Source organism: Erythrolamprus reginae, chromosome 10 (genome assembly GCF_031021105.1).
Source record: "Erythrolamprus reginae isolate rEryReg1 chromosome 10, rEryReg1.hap1, whole genome shotgun sequence".
Lineage (NCBI taxonomy): Eukaryota > Metazoa > Chordata > Lepidosauria > Squamata > Dipsadidae > Erythrolamprus > Erythrolamprus reginae.
Window position 1 is genome coordinate 46,375,124 of NC_091959.1, and position 18,362 is coordinate 46,393,485.

At 45.3% G+C, this 18,362-nt stretch overlaps 1 protein-coding gene across 8 annotated transcripts in view; it reads right to left on the minus strand.

The window, feature by feature from the left end:
- Nucleotides 1-246: 246 nt before the first annotated feature.
- The window catches only part of NF2 (NF2, moesin-ezrin-radixin like (MERLIN) tumor suppressor), a 49,319-nt gene continuing 31,203 nt past the window's right edge, over nucleotides 247-18,362 (minus strand). For 4 of the 8 annotated variants that reach the window (XM_070763127.1, XM_070763124.1, XM_070763123.1 and 1 more), the window contains exons 12-13: nucleotides 11,938-11,997; nucleotides 247-2,488 (exon numbers count right to left, since the gene is read on the minus strand). In XM_070763127.1, the coding sequence (XP_070619228.1) occupies nucleotides 11,962-11,997 (36 nt within the window). In that variant the 3' untranslated portion in view covers nucleotides 247-2,488; nucleotides 11,938-11,961. The remainder of the gene's footprint in view (nucleotides 2,489-11,937; nucleotides 11,998-18,362) is intronic. The other 4 variants (XM_070763126.1, XM_070763122.1, XM_070763129.1 and 1 more) reach the window with 1 other exon arrangement.

Sequence of the window (18,362 nt, forward strand, 5' to 3'; positions counted from 1 at the left end):
GGAAGAATCCACAGTCACTGAATTTAAACATGCCTGGGATAAACATAGTTCCATCCTAAGATAACATATAGGAAACAGTATAAGAGCAGACTAGATGGACCAGGAGGTCTTTTTCTGCCGTCAATCTTCTCTGTTTCTATGTTTCTAGGCTGAGAAAAGAAAATATGCTGCATTCCTTTCCGGGCGACCCTCTTGCAAAGGAAAAAAATAAAGAGAGACGCGGAGAGACAACCAACGCCGGGCAAGTTGAAAAATAGCAGAGACTTTAATAAAAAGAAGGAACGTCTCGCGGAAGTTCTTGTACAAACATGACATTTTCAAAACGGCCGGAAGTTCAAAGGGTTAGAAGCCGAACATAAATGGATCTTCGTACGCAAAGATCTTCCCTGTACTTAGAATATCCAGGTACGCCCCGCGTGATAAGAAAGATAGATATACTGTATATATATGTATTTATTTTTTCAGGCAGTATGCAGCCATTACAGTATTGTGCTCGGTTTACTTTGGAAAAAAGCAGTATTTCCAATCGTCGACGTTGAGTAGGAAAAAACGTATCAAGAAATGCCAGTGCTATCAAAATGTTTAAAATCCCAGAAGGCAAGAATCCTCTGATCAGTAGCGAATTGCAGCTGGTACGGGGCGCAATACGGCGTCCCGGCACCAGCTGACTGGCGGGCGTGTGCTAATATTGGCGCGAGGTTTGGCTACTGTGGATGCGCCGGGAGTGAAACCTTGCAGCAGGATGCCCGCGAGAATGCGGTTTCGCTGATTTTTGCCAAAAATGTTTTTATTCCGTGCAAGCGTGGAAACTAAAAACATCGGCAAAAATCACCGAAATCTCACTCTGGCACACAACCTCATACAAGATTTGCCTTCCAGCGCATTTGCAAAAGCCAAATGTCGTGCCGACACGAGACGCCCACAGGGATCACCGGGAGCAATGGGGAGCCCTTTACTGCCTCTGATGGATTAGATCAGTGATGGCGAAGTTATGGCACAGGTGCCAGAGATGGCACGTGGAGACATATCTGCTGGCATGCGGGCCGTTGCCCTAGCTCAGCTCCAATATGCATGTTTGTGCCGGCCAGGTGATTTTTGGCTCACAAAGGCGCTGGGAGGGGTTTTTTGGCTTCCAGAGAGCCTCTGGAGGGATGGGGGAGGGCGTTTTTACCTTATCCCGGCTCCAGGAAAACCTTTGGAGCCTGGGGAGGGCGAAACATGAGCCTACTGGGCCCACCAGAAGTTGGGAAACAGGCCGTTTCTGGCCTCCAGAGAGCCTCCAAGGGGCAGGGGAAGCTGTTTTCGCCCTCCACAGGCATTGAATTATGGGTGTGGGCACTCACGCAGGCTCTTTGGGCACCCAAGGGGGGAAAAAGGTTCACCATGACTGCTTTAGATTCACTTTAGGCCAGGCAGGGTGTCTGACTTGGAAACAAATTGTGGACTTTCAACTCCCAGAATTTTCTGGGGAATTCTGGGAGTTGAAGTCAGCAAGTCTTTTAAAAGTCGCCAAGGTTGGGACGTCTCTACTTTTAGGCCTTTCGACCCCATCCGCTCGGTTTAAAATTCCCTCGTTTTAGCAACCTCCCAAAATTAAAAACGATCGGCCTTAAAATGCGATTCTTTCGGGGCGGGATATAACCCAAGCCTGAATCCCCAACCGATCTCCTGCTTGGCTTCTAGGAGGAAGGAAAACCCCTCTTTCAAAGTCAGCTGGAATCGGGATGAAACTTATAAACGCTAGCACGGTTCCGCGAGGAACTTTGTGAGCCCTTAAATTCCGCCGTGGAAGCAGACCCACGCTTCCCCCAAACATTTCGCGGACGATCGAAGAATGGGACTCGGCTCTTCCCTCGAACAGAAAGCCGTTTTCACAGACTCGGGAAAGAGAAAAAAAATTAAAATACGGAATCCGGTCTCCTGCTGTAGGAGCCGAATCCGAGTCACGCGTTGGACCGCTAACCAGAACGCTAAATTGCGCTCGCCACCGCAGCTTGTGAGTGTTTGTGGGGGCCAGCGCGGTTTTTCTTCTGCAGCTGCGGAGGTAGCAAAATCGCACAAGGATCCGCATGTGCGCCCGTATTTTGGCGATGTTTTTTTTTGCTTCCGTGCTTACGAGTCGCAGCAATGAGCCTAATTTAGCGTTCCGGCTAATAGCCTTCCGCGGTACGCAACCCATACGAACAGGGACCGAGAACGAGAGAGAAAAGAGGTAAAGAAAGCTATAAGATAAAACGATTGGCTCTATGTAGATTATAAAGATCGACAAGGCTTCGCGCCAAAACTCTCCCAGCGACCGAAGAGCCTCGATTCACCGCAACCCGTCAAGTCGGAAGTTGGAACTCTTGGTGCGGAAGAAGCAACGCATCGTGCTTTATGGCTGGGCCTCCCAAGGGATAAAAGGCTGTCCCGGGATCAGCGGAGGGGGAGGCTTCTCCTACAGTTCCTCGAAGAAGGCCACCCGGGACTTGGTGCTTTGTAAGGTGAGCTGAGGAAACAAAAGGAAAGAACAGGGTTAGAAGGGAGACTGAAGGAGGCTTGTTCTCGGCATCTTTGCCGAGACGGACGGCTTTCGTCGCGGCTTGTTCGGGCTCCGGGGACGAGAAGCTCCAGCTGAAAAGTTCACTCATAAAACTATGGGGTTTTACAGAGAAATAAAGCCTTGGAGAAGGGCGGCCTATAAATTTGATTAAATTAAATTAAATTAAATTAAATTAATAAAAAATAAAATAAAATAAAAATAAAAATAAAAAAAATAAATATAAAATATAATATTTTTTCTCTTTTTTCTTATCTCCAAAGCTTGGCTATTTTCTTGCAGACATTTCATGGCCCAAACTAGGTAACATCATCAGTGCTAGAAGAGAATGGAGTTTGAGGAAAGGAGGAGGAGGAGGAGGAGACAGGAAGTTCTAGTCCCGCCTTAGGCATGAAAGCTGGCTGGGTGATTTTGGGCCAATCACTAGAAGACAGTGAGTTCTAGTCAAGCCTTAGGCTTGAAAGACAGGTGGTTGACTTTGGGCCAATCACCAGGAGACTGTGAGTTCTAGTCCCGCCTTAGGCATGTAAGTTGGCTGGGTGACTCTGGGCCGATCACCAGGAGATATGAGTTCTAGTCCCACTTTAGGCATGAAATACAGCTGGGGGGTTTTGGACCAATCACCAGGAGCCTGGGAGTTCTAGTTCTACTGGTACTATAGGCATAAAAGCTGGCTGGGTGACTCTGGGCCGATCACCAGGAGATGGTGAGTTCTCATCCCACTTTAGGCATGAAAGACAACTGGGGGATTTTAGGCCAATCACCAGGAGCCTGGGAGTTCTAGTCCTACCTTAGGCATGAAAGACATCTGCAATAAAGATGGGATAAAAATAAAATCTGTAAATGAATACGGGGTCCTGGGCAAGAATGAAGAGCATGTGGACAGCATACCTCAGACCCAGTGGGGCTTATCTTAAAAAAAAAAAGGCCTTGTTTTCCACTCATCCACCCCCCAACACACACACAAACACACACACACCTCAAAGCTACAGGGATGGAGCGCTCCATCCAATCTCAAGCTTACCGAGCGCATTCCAGCTTCTGCAAAGCTTTCTGAGATCCTCTGGGCCAGCCAAGGAACAGCCCACTCAACCCCCCTCCCCTCCCCTCCTCCTTTCCTTTTCCGTGGTTGCCCCCACCCCCCCTTTCTCCCTGTCTAAAAAGACAATGAATCATCCCCGGATGGACAATTCACTGAAATATTTATGGTTCCTAAACCCTGGAGGGACCGGACAGAAACGCTAGGCGCTCCGATTTGCAAAGGCTCACCGGGGAGCGAAGCTGGAGAAACTGATTGTCATGCGGTCAGTTTTGGGTGGACACACAATTCGCACAACACAGCACAGCACTCATACAACGTCCTTGAAAGGAAAGGTAAAGGAAGATGATAATAATAATAATAATAATAATAATAATAATAATAATAATAATGATGATGATGATGATGTATGACCACAATTGAGCCCAAAATTTCTGAGCCGGGGTGGCGCAGCAGGTAGAGTGCTGTACTGCAGGCCACTGAAGCTGACTGTAGATCTGAAGGCCAGCGGTTCAAATCTCACCACCGGCTCAAGGTTGACTCAGCCTTCCATCCTTCCGAGGTGGGTAAAATGAGGACCCGGATTGTGGGGGCCATAGGCTGGCTCTGTTAAAAAGGGCTATTGCTAACATGTTGTAAGCCGCCCTGAGTCTAAGGAGAAGGGCGGCATAAAAATCAAATAAATAAATAACTAAATAATTAAATAATCAAATAAATAATTAAATAATTAAATAAATGAATGAATGAATGAATGAATAAATAAATAAATAAATAATAGTAGTAGTAAATGTTGTGAGCTGCTCCGAGTCTTCAGAGAGGGGCGGCATATAAATCTAATTAATAATAATAATAATAATAACAACAACAACAACAACAACACAAAAACAGTCTTAGATGCTTATGTTATGTTTATACAAACTATTACTATCCTGTACGTTTGTCAAATAAACAAACAAACAAATAAACAAACTTGTGTTCCAGAAGTTGTGAATGTTCCAACACCGTTTGCCCCTTTCCGCCTGTGAGAAAATTCCTACGCTGATCCAAACCCTGCCACCACCAGAGAAGCCGAAATTTCTCCTGTCTCCATAAATTATGGATATAATTATAAATAAATTTGCGTGATTTCTCTGGCTTTGCATAATTCAGTCTGCTTTTAATTTCATCCCAGCAGTTTGTTAAAAAGCAATAAGGTTCCGCAGTGCCACTGCCCATAAAGCATGTGGCTTCTGCTTAGGTGTGAAAGGAAGGAAATTACCCGAAACACAGAATGCCTCTAACACTTTTTTTGGGGGGGATGGGGGAAATCTGTTGGGAAGATTTTCGCACACAGAGCCTGCGCTACACTATAAATGTATAAATGACTTTAGGTAAGGAAAGGAGGGAGGAAAGAAGGAGGGAGGGGAGAAGAGAGAGAAGGAGAAGAAAGAGAGAGGAAATAAAGAATGACGAGAGAGGGAGAAAGAAAAAGAAAGGGAGAAGAGAGAGATGAGGAATAGAAGAGAAGAGAAAAAGAGAAGAGAAACAGAAAGAGAGTAAGGGCAGAGAAAAGGAGAGCGAGAAGAAACAGAGAGAAGAGAAAGAAGAGATAGAGTGATGAGAAAGAAAGAAAGAGAAGACAGAAAGGGGGGGAGGAAGGGAAGGGAAGAGAGAAAAGGAGAAGAGAGAGGAAATAAAGAATGAGAGGGAGAGAGAAAGAAAAAGAGAGAGAGGAGAGAGACGAGAAATAGAAGAGAAGAGAAAAAGGGAAGAAAGAAAAAGAGAGTAGAGAAAGAGAAACTGAAAGAGAGTAAGGGTGGAGAAAAGGGGAGAGAAGAAACAGAGAAAAGAGAAAGAAGAGATAGTGATGAGAAGGAAAGAGAAGACAGAAAGAGGGGGGGAGGGGAGGGAGGGAAGAGGAGAGAAAAGGAGAAGAAAGAGAGAGGAAATAAAGAATGATGAGAGAGGGAGAGAGAAAGAAAGAGAGAGAAGAAAGACACGAGAAAGGAAAGAGAAAAAGAGAGGAAAGAAAAAGAGAGGAGAGAAAGATGAGAGAAAGAAAAAGAGAGAAAGAGAATAAGGGTGGAGAAAGGGAGAGAGAGAAGAGAGAGATAGAGAGAAAGAGAAGAAAGAAAGAAAGAGAGGGAGAGAGAGGGGGGAGGGGAGGGAGGGAGGGGAGGCAGATGGTGATAATTAAGCAGCCAGACCGCAAAGGAGATCTGGGGACCCGGAAGAGACAGAGGAGCATCCTCCTTCTGCCAGATGTTTTTCATTCTTCCCATGAATTGGATGGATTATTAGATTTTCCCCCCTCTCCATTATCTGAAAACTCCATTGCGGCCAAATCAGTTTTGCAGCTGCTAACTCAATAACTAGAGGCGAGGAACTTCTGCTGCCTCCGCAAACTCTCGTAGAATTGAAATTACGCGACCTGCTAAAGGGGATTCCCCCCCCCCCGTTCCTTTCCCAAAAAGGCTGGTTCTGGGTTTAAAAAAAACCAGGAGGGAAAACTCGGATTCCGGCTGGATTCGGCAGTCCGAAATTCCCAAGAGGGTTTCGAACCGCGCAGAAAAAAACCCAAGCGAAGGGAAGGAGGCGTCCGGATTTGGGAGGAAGGAAAAATGCTTTTTTTTTGTTTGAAGACATTTCCCTTCTCCTCGAAGAAGATTCTTAAGTTCGGATTGAATGGTGGGGAGTGGAAGGGTTTATATCCCCTGCAGACAGCTGGTCAGGGGTTCCGAGCATCGAGAGACGGGTGTGGACTGGTACCCTAGGCCAGTGCATTCGGTACCCGAGTCTGAGAATCGGGAGGTCGGGGAGGATGGGGTGTCCGAAGCTGAAAGCCAAGCAGGGACTTCTGCACCTCCCGAGGTGCATATGAGTGACTCAGGAAAAGAGCCTCAGGAAAAGATGCTAGGGTACGCAGGGTTGCCAGAAGGCACGAGTGGCTAAGCAAGAGGCGATCTCTGCGCGAATAGACCTCTAGAACAATTGGCTATTTACATTTGAGCTTCAGTGCGGAAGCTCAAACTTCCATTGCATTCCAGATGTCTGCTCGGACTTCTCTCTTAGATTATTTATTATTTCAATGATGAATTACAAACTGGGGAGTTCGGCTCATTATCTCCGGGCTTCCATCCAACTCGAAGTGAGTCAGTTATACTGAGAGCCGTGCGATCAAAGAAAATATCTGTGGGTTTTGGGTTCAGTTCTGGACACTAATGAGCAGTTGGCCACCAAACAGACTTCTTGCTTGCTTTGTTGCTGGATTTCAAAACCCAAACCTCCCTGCTCCGAAAATATTAGAATTACATGCTTAAATCTTGTAAAATCTCTCTGTGTGCGGACCTATTTCTTTGGAGAGGGGGTCGTCGCTGGGACAGAACAAGTCCCTCTCTGGGTGTTTGTGTGTGTGCATGCACATTTGTGTAGAAATAATTCTAAATAAACACACCAGGCAGGGCTGAAACAAGAGAATCAAGGCGATGGATCTGAGGAAGCAACAAACCTCCTGGCAATAACAACACCATCCATGACATCTAAAGCTTTTCTCCCCCCTAAAAAAAGGGAATATATTTAGATTTGCGCAGAAAAATTTAGATAGGTTTCGCAGAACGCCGAGTGGGGAAAAAAAAACTTAACGACATCCTTTATCGATGCTACTAGATTTGTTTACATTGTCTTTTTAAACTGTTGTTAGCCACCCCGAGTCTTCGGAGAGGGGCGGCATACAAATCTAATAAATAAATAAATAAATACTGCTGTTCCCCTTGCCTTAAGATTTTCAGCAGCATAAAAATGATGGGAAAAAACCCGGTACTTAACAAGACAAGGTCAACATGAAACCCACCAAAGCTTGCTGGCAAAGGCTTCCCGAGATCTTCCCTTCAAAGGAAGCTTTTGGTTAAAGCTTCCTTTGAAATATAATTGGGAAGAAAAGAGAGGTTGTTTATCCTTGCAAGCCACCGATGCCTAATTCTTTATTCGGGAAACCCAATGGAATACAGGCAGGTGAGCCAGTTGGTTTATCCCTGTGTTATTCCTGAATTACCGTATTTTTGGGGGAGTATAAGATGCACCTTTTTCTGATAAATTTGGGTACATCTTATACTCTGAATGTAGCTTCCCCCCCAGCCCTAACTAGGTGCTACTGATGTTCCCAGCTCTTCCCTTGCATGCTTTTTCATTGTTACTCTCTGCGAAGAATGTTTATCAAGCTCAAAGTCTTTGCGGGGTTTTTTCCATTGTTCTACTTGCTCCAAATAAGTTTCTTTCCAGCCCTAAGCAGGTGCTAATGATGTTCCCAGCTCTTACCCGCTTGCAAGCTCTTTCATTGTTACTCTCTGCAAAGAATGTTTTCCAAGCTTGAAGTCTTTGCAGGGTTTTTCCCATTGCTCTAATTTGCTCCGAATAAGTTTCTTTCCAGCCCTAACCAGGTGCTAACGATGTTCCCGGCTCTTATTATTATTATTTATTAGACTTGTATGCTGCCCCTCTCCAAAGACTCGGAGCGGCTCTTACCCACTTTCATTGTTGCTCTCAGCCCTCCGTCCTTCCGAGATGGGTAAAATGAGGAGCTGGATTGTTGGGGGCCAAGAGGCTGACTCTGTAAACAGCTTAGAAAGGTCCTGGCAAGCACTGTGAAGTGGTATCTAAGTGCTATTTCTCTGCTCTTTCTTTTCTCCTTCCTTCCTTCCCTTCTTTTTTTTCCTTCTTTCCTCCTTTCTCATGCTCCTTCCTTTTTTCTCCTTTCTTCCTTTACTTCCTTCCCTTCTTTCTTTTTCTTTCTGCTTCCTTCTTTCCCTCTTGTCTCTTTCTTTCTTTTTATTTCTATCTTTCCTTCTTTCCTTTTTTCTCCTTCCTTCTTTTCTCTTTTTCTTTCTCCTTCCTTCCATTTTTCCTTCCTTTCCTTCTTTTCTTTTCTTTTTTCCTTCCCTTTCCTTCCCTTTCTCTTCCCTGCTGTTAAATTGCAATATTGCAAGCTCATTCTGCCCAGCCCAAGGAGTTCGATCCTGACCGGCTCAATAAATCCATTTCAACAAATCAAATAAATTTCAAGCTCACTTGTGGTCGTACGTCCAGGACTCCCCTGTAGAAATACAAATCCATCTCACAAGCCCTATTAACATCCTAATCCCTTGCCTGTAAAACAGCAACATTTTTTAAAGCTTTTATCGAACCAGGCTCTGTCAAATCAGTGTAAGATTGAGAGAGGGGGTTTAGGGGCCTGTTCTAGAAAAAAGGTCCCAGCTCTGCTGATATTTCATAAAACCTTAAAAAAACTCCCTTCGCAATAGAATAGAATAGGAATAGAATAGAATAGAACAGAATTCTTTATTGGCCAAGTGTGATTGGACACACAATATAAAGCCCTTCATGGCACCGGACCAGATTATCTCAGGGACCGCCTTGTGCCGCACGGATCCCAGCGACCAGTTAGGTCCCACAGAGTGGGTCTTCTCCGGGTCCCGTCAACTAAACAATGCCGCTTGGCGGGGGCCCAGGGGAAGAGCCTTCTCTGTGGCGGCCCCGGCCCTCTGGAACCAACTCCCCCCTCCTTGCCTTTCGCAAGCTACTTAAAACCCACCTCTGCTGCCAGGCATGGGGGAATTAAGATTCCTTCTCCCCCTAGGCCTTTACAATTGTATGTATGGTATGCTTGCATGTATGTTTGGGTTTTTTTATATATTAAGGGGTTTTTAAATTCGCTTTTAGTATTGGATTATTACTGTATATTGTTTATGATTGCTGTTAGCCGCCCCGAGTTTTCGGAGAGGGGCGGCATATAAATCCAATAAAACTAAACTAAACTAAACAATGAATTTGTCCTTGGTACAGATGCTCTCAGTGTACATAAAAGAAAAGATAGAATAGAATAGAAATAATAATAATAATAATAATAATAATAATAATAATAATAATAATATATTCGATTTGTATGCCACTCCTCTCCATAGACTCAGAATAGAATAGAATAGAATAGAATAGAAGGGAATAGAATTCTTTATTGGCCAAGTGTGATTGGACACACAAGGAATTTGTCTTTGGTGCAGATGCTCTCAGTGTACACAAAAGAAAATATAGATTTGTCAAGAATCATAATGCACAACACTTAATGATTGTCATAGGGGTCAAATGAGCAATGGAAGAAACAATCAATATTAATAAAAATCTTAAGGATGCAAGCAACAAGTTACAGTCATACAGTCATAAGTGGGAGGAGATGGGTGATAGGAACGATGAGGAAAAACTAGTAGAATTTATAAATACGGTTGGGTGCTTTTTTTTTACAGAGTTTATGCAATTCTCTAGGCACGATTATTATTTCCCCGGGGTTAATTGTTACCTGAGCTGAACCTTGTTAAAACTGAAAAATGTGTGAATCAAATCTCTATTTGTTGTCTGGATTTGGGTCCCCCACCACCACCAAACAAGATTAGCATGACAAGAAGGGAATCATTTTTGGGGGTTTTTTTAACCTTCTATCTCAAAGAACAGAGCGGCTTCGGGTCATCTACAATTTCCACTATTTAATCGTCTGCTGGGGAGGTTGCAGCAAAAGGTCCGTGCAGATTTCCATAAAGTACTCCGAGCTCATTACTGGATGTTGATTTTAGTGTCAAGAGAGAAAGAGAGGAAAAAAAATCTTTATGGCTAATACAATAGGTCTCACTTCAATGGAGAACTTTGGCGGCTTCGACTGAGATACATATTGAATTTTTTTTCTCTTTTTTAAATGGGGTCCTTGGGTCCTAGTAGCTTAATCAGCGCAACACAGAGCAGAAATTAATATCTAGAAGCGATGGGGAGGAAAGAGATTTGAGGACGCTGGAATCTAAACAAGCTTACTACGGGTTGCTGAAACCGAAGCGAAAAAAGCCTCTGCTGCTGGCGCGGTTCTACAGAGGAATGATTGAGCCTGTCGTCTGCACCGCCTTAATTGTCCTCATTTTACCCACTGCGGAAGGATGGAAGGCTGAGTCAACCTGAGCTGGTCGGGATCGAACTCTTGGCACTGGGCAGAGTCAGCCTGCAGTACTGCATTCTAACCAGGAGGGAGGGAGGGAGGAGAGAGAGAGAGAGAGAAAGGAAGGAAGAAAGGAAGGAGAAACAGAGAAAAGAAGGAAGGAAGGAGAAACAGAGAAAAGGAGGAGGGAAGGAAGGAAGGAAGGAAGGAGATAGAAATACACCTTAGACTTATATGCCACTTCACAGTGCTTTTACAGCCCTCTCTAAGTGGTTTACAGAGCCAGCCTGTTGCCCCCAACAATCTGGGTCCTCATTTTACCCATCTCGGAAGATGGAAGGTTGAGTCACCCTTGAGCCTGTCAGGATCAACCTGCTGGCAGTGGGCAGAGTTAGCCTGCAGCACTGCTTTCTAACTACTGTACAGGAAGGAAGGGAGGAAGGAAGGAAGGAAGGAAGGAAGGAAGGAAGGAAGGAAGGAAGGAAGGAAGGGAATAGAGAGAGAAAACAATAGGAAGGAAGGAGAGAGAGCAAGGAAGGAAGGAGAGAGGAAGGAAAGAAGGAGAGAGAGCAAGGAAGGAAGGAGAGAGACAGGAAGGAAGGAGGGAAGGGAGGAAGGGGAGAGAGGAAGGAAGGAGAGAGAGAGAGAAAGGAAGGAGAGAAAGGAAGGAGAGAAAGGAAGGAAGGAAGGAGAGAGAGAAAAGGAGAGAAAGGAAGGAAGGAAGGAGAGAGAGAAAGGAAGGAGAGAAAGGAAGGAAGGAAGGAGAGAGAGAGAGAAAGGAAGGAGAGAAAGGAAGGAAGGAAGGAGAGAGAGAGAGAAAGGAAGGAGAGAAAGGAAGGAAGGAGAGAGAGAGAGAGAGAAGGGAAGGAGAGAAAGGAAGGAAGGAAGGAAAGAGAGAGAGAAAGGAAGGAGAGAAAAGAAGGAAGGAAGGAGAGAGAGAGAGAGAAAGGAAGGAAGGAAGGAAGGAAAAAGGAGAAAAAGGACAGAAGGAAGGGAGAAGAAAAAGGAAGGGAGGGAGAGAAGGAGGATGCCCATGGTTTGGGATGATGGGAGCGTTGTGGTCACACACAGAGGCCTCTGGAATTGTTGTCGGCTGTGCTCAGCCTCTGGAAGCCGCCTCCATCCTCACTGCCCATGTCCAGGCACCTTTTAGCCCAGACACCAAAATCAGGAAGGAGAAACCTCTCTCCGGCTTTGAGATACCAAACTTTGGAGGAATGTTTCTGCCTCGGGCTCTTGATTTTAAGTTTGGCGGCTATCTAGAAACCGTGACGCACAAACACACCACGGACACCCTTGTGTGGAGCAAGAGACGGAAAGCTGGTGAAGTAGTAGCAACCTGCCACAGGCGAGTTCATGCAGGCGTTAGTAGGAGAGACACACCCACACCCGACACCAAACATTGAAAAGTACCTTGGAGTAAGTTACTTGGGGAGTTCAAATGCAGATAGGTCTTCTGCCTGGTGCTTGAGGCTAAAACCGGTAACGATAAGAAACAGAAGAGTCCTCCATGAATTCAAGAGAGTAGCCACGGTTTTGTGCATCACACTAAGAGGTTCAGGGGGGCGGGGGGGGGGCGCATTTTCTTTGGATTCAGGAGGTTTTGAGGGGGGGAGTTCCATAAAATCCAGATAAAAAGCTTCAATTTTTAAGCACAGGGAGATAGAAGAAAGCGAGCATCTTCCAGAGCCTTGTTTATGGACCACGTAGCAACGTCTACACAGAGATGGTTCTGGTCCAGTGGTGAAAGCAAACCAGGCAAGAAAAAGGAGGTAGCGAGTTCAAGTCCCGCCTTACTCATGAAAGCCAACTGGATGACTTTGGGCCAATCAGCAGGAGATTCCTAGAGAGGCCCCACGGAAGCTTCTCCCTGCCTTTTCCGGCCCTGTTTCCTCCCAGGAGATTCCCAGAGAGGCCCCACGGAGGATTCTCCCTGCCTTTTCCGGCCCTGTTTCCTCCCAGGAGATTCCTAGAGAGGCCCCACGGAGGCTTCTCCCTGCCTTTTCCGGCCCTGTTTCCTCCCAGGAGATTCCTAGAGAGGCCCCACGGAGGCTTCCTCCTGCCTTTTCCAACCCTGTTTCCTCCCAGAAGATTCCTCGAGAGGCCCCACGGAGGCTTCTCCCTGCCTTTTCCGGCCCTGTTTCCTCCCAGAAGATTCCTCGAGAGGCCCCACGGAGGCTTCTCCCTGCCTTTTCCGGCCCTGTTTCCTCCCAGGAGATTCCTAGAGAGGCCCCACGGAAGCTTCTCCCTGCCTTTTCCGGCCCTGTTTCCTCCCAGGAGATTCCCAGAGAGGCCCCACGGAGGATTCTCCCTGCCTTTTCCGGCCCTGTTTCCTCCCAGGAGATTCCTAGAGAGGCCCCACGGAGGCTTCTCCCTGCCTTTTCCGGCCCTGTTTCCTCCCAGGAGATTCCTAGAGAGGCCCCACGGAGGCTTCCTCCTGCCTTTTCCAACCCTGTTTCCTCCCAGAAGATTCCTCGAGAGGCCCCACGGAGGCTTCTCCCTGCCTTTTCCGGCCCTGTTTCCTCCCAGTAGATTCCTAGGGAGGCCCCACGGAAGCTTCCCCCTGCCTTTTCTGGTCCTGTTTCCACCCAGGAGATTCCTAGAGAAGCCCCACGGAGGCTTCTCCCTGTCTTTTCCAGCCCTGTTTCCTCCCAGGAGATTCCTAGAGAGGCCCTACGGAGGCTTCTCCCCGCCTTTTCCGGCCTTGTTTCCTCCCAGGAGATTCCTAGAGAAGCCCCACGGAGGCTTCTCCCTGCCTTTTCCGGCCCTGATTCCTCCCAGGAGATTCCTAGAGAGGCCCCACGGAGGCTTCTCCCCATCTTTTCCGGCCCTGTTTCCTCCCAGGAGATTCCTAGAGAGGCCCCACGGAGGCTTCTACCTGCCTTTTCTGGTTAGAGTTTCAGAGGCTTGGGTTTATAAGTGGAAAATGGTTCTTGAGAAGAGGCAAAAAAATCTCCAACACCCGGTTCTTATCTAGAAAAGTTTGTAAGTAGAGGCTTTTGTAGGTATAATAGATATTTTGTAGGTATAATAGATATTGATAATATTGATAATAATATAGATATTGATAATATTGATAATAGATATTGTTTGTGAGAAAGGAGGAACCTGCAACCGAGCTCAAGGCCATCAGAAGTGAGTTTCATTATGGGGTGGGGTTTTTTTACGAGTGAAATAAGTGCCTTAACATCAGCCAGGATGGAGAAACACCCCCCCCCCCTTTGTCACCTATGAGCTTTTGGAGAAGATCCCTCTTCGATAAAGGTTGGGACATAACTTGCATTGTTTCAAGCCTGCTTTCTCCTCTCTTCCCTTCGTCCCTTTGGCCCGAACGCTTCACATCCTTAAGACTATTTAAGCCTGAAGAGCAGGGAAAAGTCTCCTTACTAATATGCTTTCTGAGCTCTTCGGCACAAACGTCGCACTTTCGAAATACTTTTAAATCCAATAAAGAAATTAACTCTACTCCTCTGTCTTCCAGAAGAAGATCTTGCTCCAGCCGAGAGGGTAGCGGGGCGATCTCGGCCTTGGTGACATTATTTTCTTTTAAAAAGAGAAAATCAATTTTCTCTCTCTCTCTCTCTCTTCCATCTGTCTCATCTCTCTTTCTCACTCTCTCTATTTCTTCTATTTGTGTCTTTCTACTTTCTTTCTTTCCTTCCTTCCTTCCTTTCTTACCTATCTGCTTCCTCTCTCTTCCTGTCTCATCTCTCTCTCTGTCTCTCTCCGTCTCTCTCTCTATTTCTTCTATTTGTGTCTTTTTTCTTTCTCTCTTTCTCTTCTCACTTCTTCCTCTCCTATCTCTCTCTATCTTTCTGTCTGTCTCATCTTTCTCTCTCTAATTCTTCTATGTCTGTCTCATCTCTTTCTCTATCTTTATTTATCACTTCTTCCTCTATCTCTCGCTCTTTCTTTCTCTTCTATGTCTGCTGTCTCATCTTTCTCTCTTTCTTCTATTTGTCTCTTTCATCTTTCTCTCTCCTATCACCTCCTATCTCTGCATTTCTTTCTCTTTCTCTATCTCATCACTCTTTCTCTCTTTCTTTCTCTCCTTCTATCCATCTCTTCTGTCTCATTTCTTTCTTTCTCTTTCTTTCTTTTTTCTTTTTCTTTCTTTGTCTATTTCTTCTGTCTCATCTTTCCTTCTCTCTTTATCTATCACTTCTTCCTCTTCCTCTTCTTTGTCTATTTCTTCCTCTGTCTCATCTCTCCTCTCTTTCTCTATCACTTCTTCCTCTTTTCTTTTTCTGTCTTTCTTTTTATTTCATCTATCCCTCTCACCTGTCTTTTTCTCTGTCTTTCTGTCTTCCTCTATCACTTCTTCCTCTTCTCTCTCTCTGTCTTTCTCTTTGTATTCCATCTAAATCTCTCACCTGTCTTTTTCTCTGTCTCTTTATCTTCTCTCTCTGTCTCATCTCTTTCTCTCCCTTTCTTTCTACCTTTCTCCATCTCTTCTGTTTTGTATATTTCTCTCTCACACACAAACACACAAAGAACCCACCAAAGCATACTTATGTGCGTATGGATACAAATTAAAAGGCAGAAGAAAATCGGCATACATATCTTCATATTTGCATGACAATAGTGCCTGCTAATATCTCCACTCTGGCAAATAAACCATGGAGTGACCTTTCCTTTGCAGGGGTCATAATTGCAATAAAAACCAGATGAAAATCTCTGTTATGAAAAGGCTGAGATGGTGGGCTTGACCTACATCCCTGGCCTCTGGGGACAATACATGAAATATCAATAAGCTACATCATGAGCCCCAAGCTCTTTAGAGAGGAAAGTGGTTTTTCTTTAAAGAAATAAAATGAAATTCTTCATTCTTTTGATAACAAATTTTCTGCTGGGTTCTTACGGCATTCATTTCGCAGAAATCATATTTATCTGGCAAAAGTGGAGAAATTCGTGGCTGACAAACTCCTGGGAGGTTTTTACAATAATAATAATAATAACAAAAGAGTGAGAAGGGACCTTGGAGGTCTTCTAGTCCAACCCCCTGCTTAGGCAGGAAACCCTACACTACAGACAAATGATATCCAACATCTGCTTAAAAACTTCCAGTGTTGTGGCATTCACAACTTCTGGAGGGATCTATTTATCATATCTATCACTATTATATCTAATGTATGTATGTATCTGTCTGTCCATCTATCAGTCTATACATCTATCTACCTACCTACCTACCTACCATCTATCTTATCTATCACTATCATATCTATTTATCATATATATCACTATAATATCTACTGTATGTATGTATGTATGTATGTATGTATGTATGTATGCATCTGTCTATCCGTCCGTCCGTCCGTCCGTCTGTCCATCATCTATCTATCTATCTATCTATCTATCTATCTATCTATCTATCTATCTATCTATCTATCTATCTATCATCTATCTATCTTATCTATCACTATGATATCTATTTATCATATCTATCAGTATAATATATACTGTATATATGTATGTATGCATCGGTCTGTCCATCCGTCCATCTACCCATCTACCCATCTACCCATCTACCCATCTACCTATCTATCTATCTATCTATCTATCTATCTATCTATCTATCTATCTATCTATCTATCTTATCTATCACTATCATATCTATCATATCTATCACTATCATATCTACTGTATGTATGTATGTATATATGCATCGGTCTGTCCGTCTATCCATCCGTCCATCCATCCATCCATCCATCCATCCAACCAACCAACCATCCATCCATCCATCCATCCATCCATCTATCTATCAATCATATATCTATCTTATCTATCACTATCATGTCCATTTATCATATTTATCACATCTATCACAATCATTTCTATCATAACTACCTACCTATCTACCGCTACAACTATTTATCATCGTATCTATCTATCTTCCTCATCATCACTTTTATTTATCTATCCATCGTTTCTATCATCATCATACTGACCTATCCACCAGATAGAAAATACAGGAATTATTCCAAAAGCTAACCTCTGCAAACATCCCCTGCCTTGTTTAAACTAGTCACGTTTCACAAGTTTGGGCCTCTACCGATCTTTTTGCTTTTGGAACAGGGACGTGTTTGTTCAGGCGGCTCACAAAGGGAGATTTCTGTATTCCACAAGCTTCGGAGATGGCAGGTAACCGAAACCCCTGCTTGTCTCTTTAGCTCCGTTTCTGTCACCACCGAGGCAGAAGGAGAGCTGGGGTTTGCAGCTCAGCTTTCCTGCCCATTCCTGGGTGGCCTCAGGACAGGAGGAAAGGGAGAAACGGAGGAGGAGGCTCAGGGTGGTCTAGCCTGCCTCTCCAAGTTGCCTTTGAATCCTCTGCCGTTCTCTTTTCCTTGGGAAGGTAAACAGAGGGACGCCTTCGCCATTAACGGAGGGGAGAGAAAACAAACACGGCCTTTCCTTTTCTAGCAACAGAGAGAGGGATTCATCTCCTTCCACCAGGGCCTTCTTGGGAACTGCATCCCTGCCCCTCTTCGGGGGTTTTGGAGTTCTCTATTGCAGGAATTCACAGGATCCTTCTACTGAAGCAAGGGAGGAATTGAGTGGGTTGGGGTTTTTTTGCCCTGGCAGGCTCGTTTTATTTTGTGCTCAGATCAAGCACTTGGACAGGAGAGGGGAGGGGAGAAGAGAGGGGGAAGGAAAGAAGGAAAACGAGAGAGGGGGGGAAGAGGAAGGGAAAAGAAGAGGAAGGAGGGAAGGGAAGGAAGGGGAGGAGAGGGGAGGAGAGGAGGAAGGAAAGGAGAGAGGGAAAGAATGGAAACATGAAGGGAAGGAAAAAGAGGAGAGGAGAAGAGAGGAGGAAGGAAAGAGAGAAAGGAGAGGAGAGGTGAGAGAAAGGGAAGAAAAGAAGAAGGGAGGGGAGGGGAGGGGAGAGGGAAAGAAAGACAAAGGGAAGGAAGGGGAGGGGATGAGAGGAGGAAGGGAAGAGAGAAAGGAGAGGAGAGAGAAAGGGAAGGAAAGAGGAGGGGAGGGGAGGAGAGGAGGAAAGAAAGGAGAGAGGGAAAGAAAGATGAAGGGAAGAGAGGGGAGGCGATGAGAGGAGAGGAGAAAGGAAAGAGAGAAAGGAGAGGAGAGAAAGGAGAGAGAAAGAAAGGGAAGGAAGGAAAGAGGAAGAGAGGGGAGGGGAGGAGGAAAGAAAGGAGACAGGGAAAGAAAGACAAAGGGAAGGGAGGGGAGAGTTGAGAGGAGAAAAGAGGAGGAAGGAAAGAGAGAAAGGAGAAGCGAGAGAGAATGGAAAGGAGAGAGAAAGGGAAGGAAAGAGGGAGGGAAGGCAGGGGAAGGGAGGAGATGAGGAAGGAAAGGAGAGAGGGAAAGGAAAGAAAAAAGAAGGGAAGGGAGGGGAGGAGACGAGACGAGAGAAGAAGGAAAGAGAAAGGAGAGGAGAGAAAGGAAAGAGGAAAGGGAAGAGGAAGGAGAGAAGGGAATGGAGGAGAGGAGAGAAGAGAGGAGAGGAGGAAGGAAAGGAGAGAGGGAAAGGAAAGAAAAAAGAAGGGAGGGGAGGGGAGGAGACGAGACGAGAGAAGAAGGAAAGAGAAAGGAGAGGAGAGAAAGGAAAGAGGAAAGGGGAGAGGAAGGAGAGAAGAGAGGAGGAAGGAAAGGAGACAAGGAAGGGAAGGGAAGAGGAAGGGAAGAGAAGAGAAGAGGTTCTTCTCCTGCTTGAGAAAGGTTCAAAGGGAGCCTTCTGAAAATGCTGTTTTTAACCTATGTAAAGAGATTGTCTTTCTCATCAAAGGCCACGGCGTCCATCGGTCCCTCACAATCCGAACAGCTAAAAAAGAGATGGATGGTCTCGTATCCCTTCCCGTGTGTCGAGAGAGGGCCGTTCA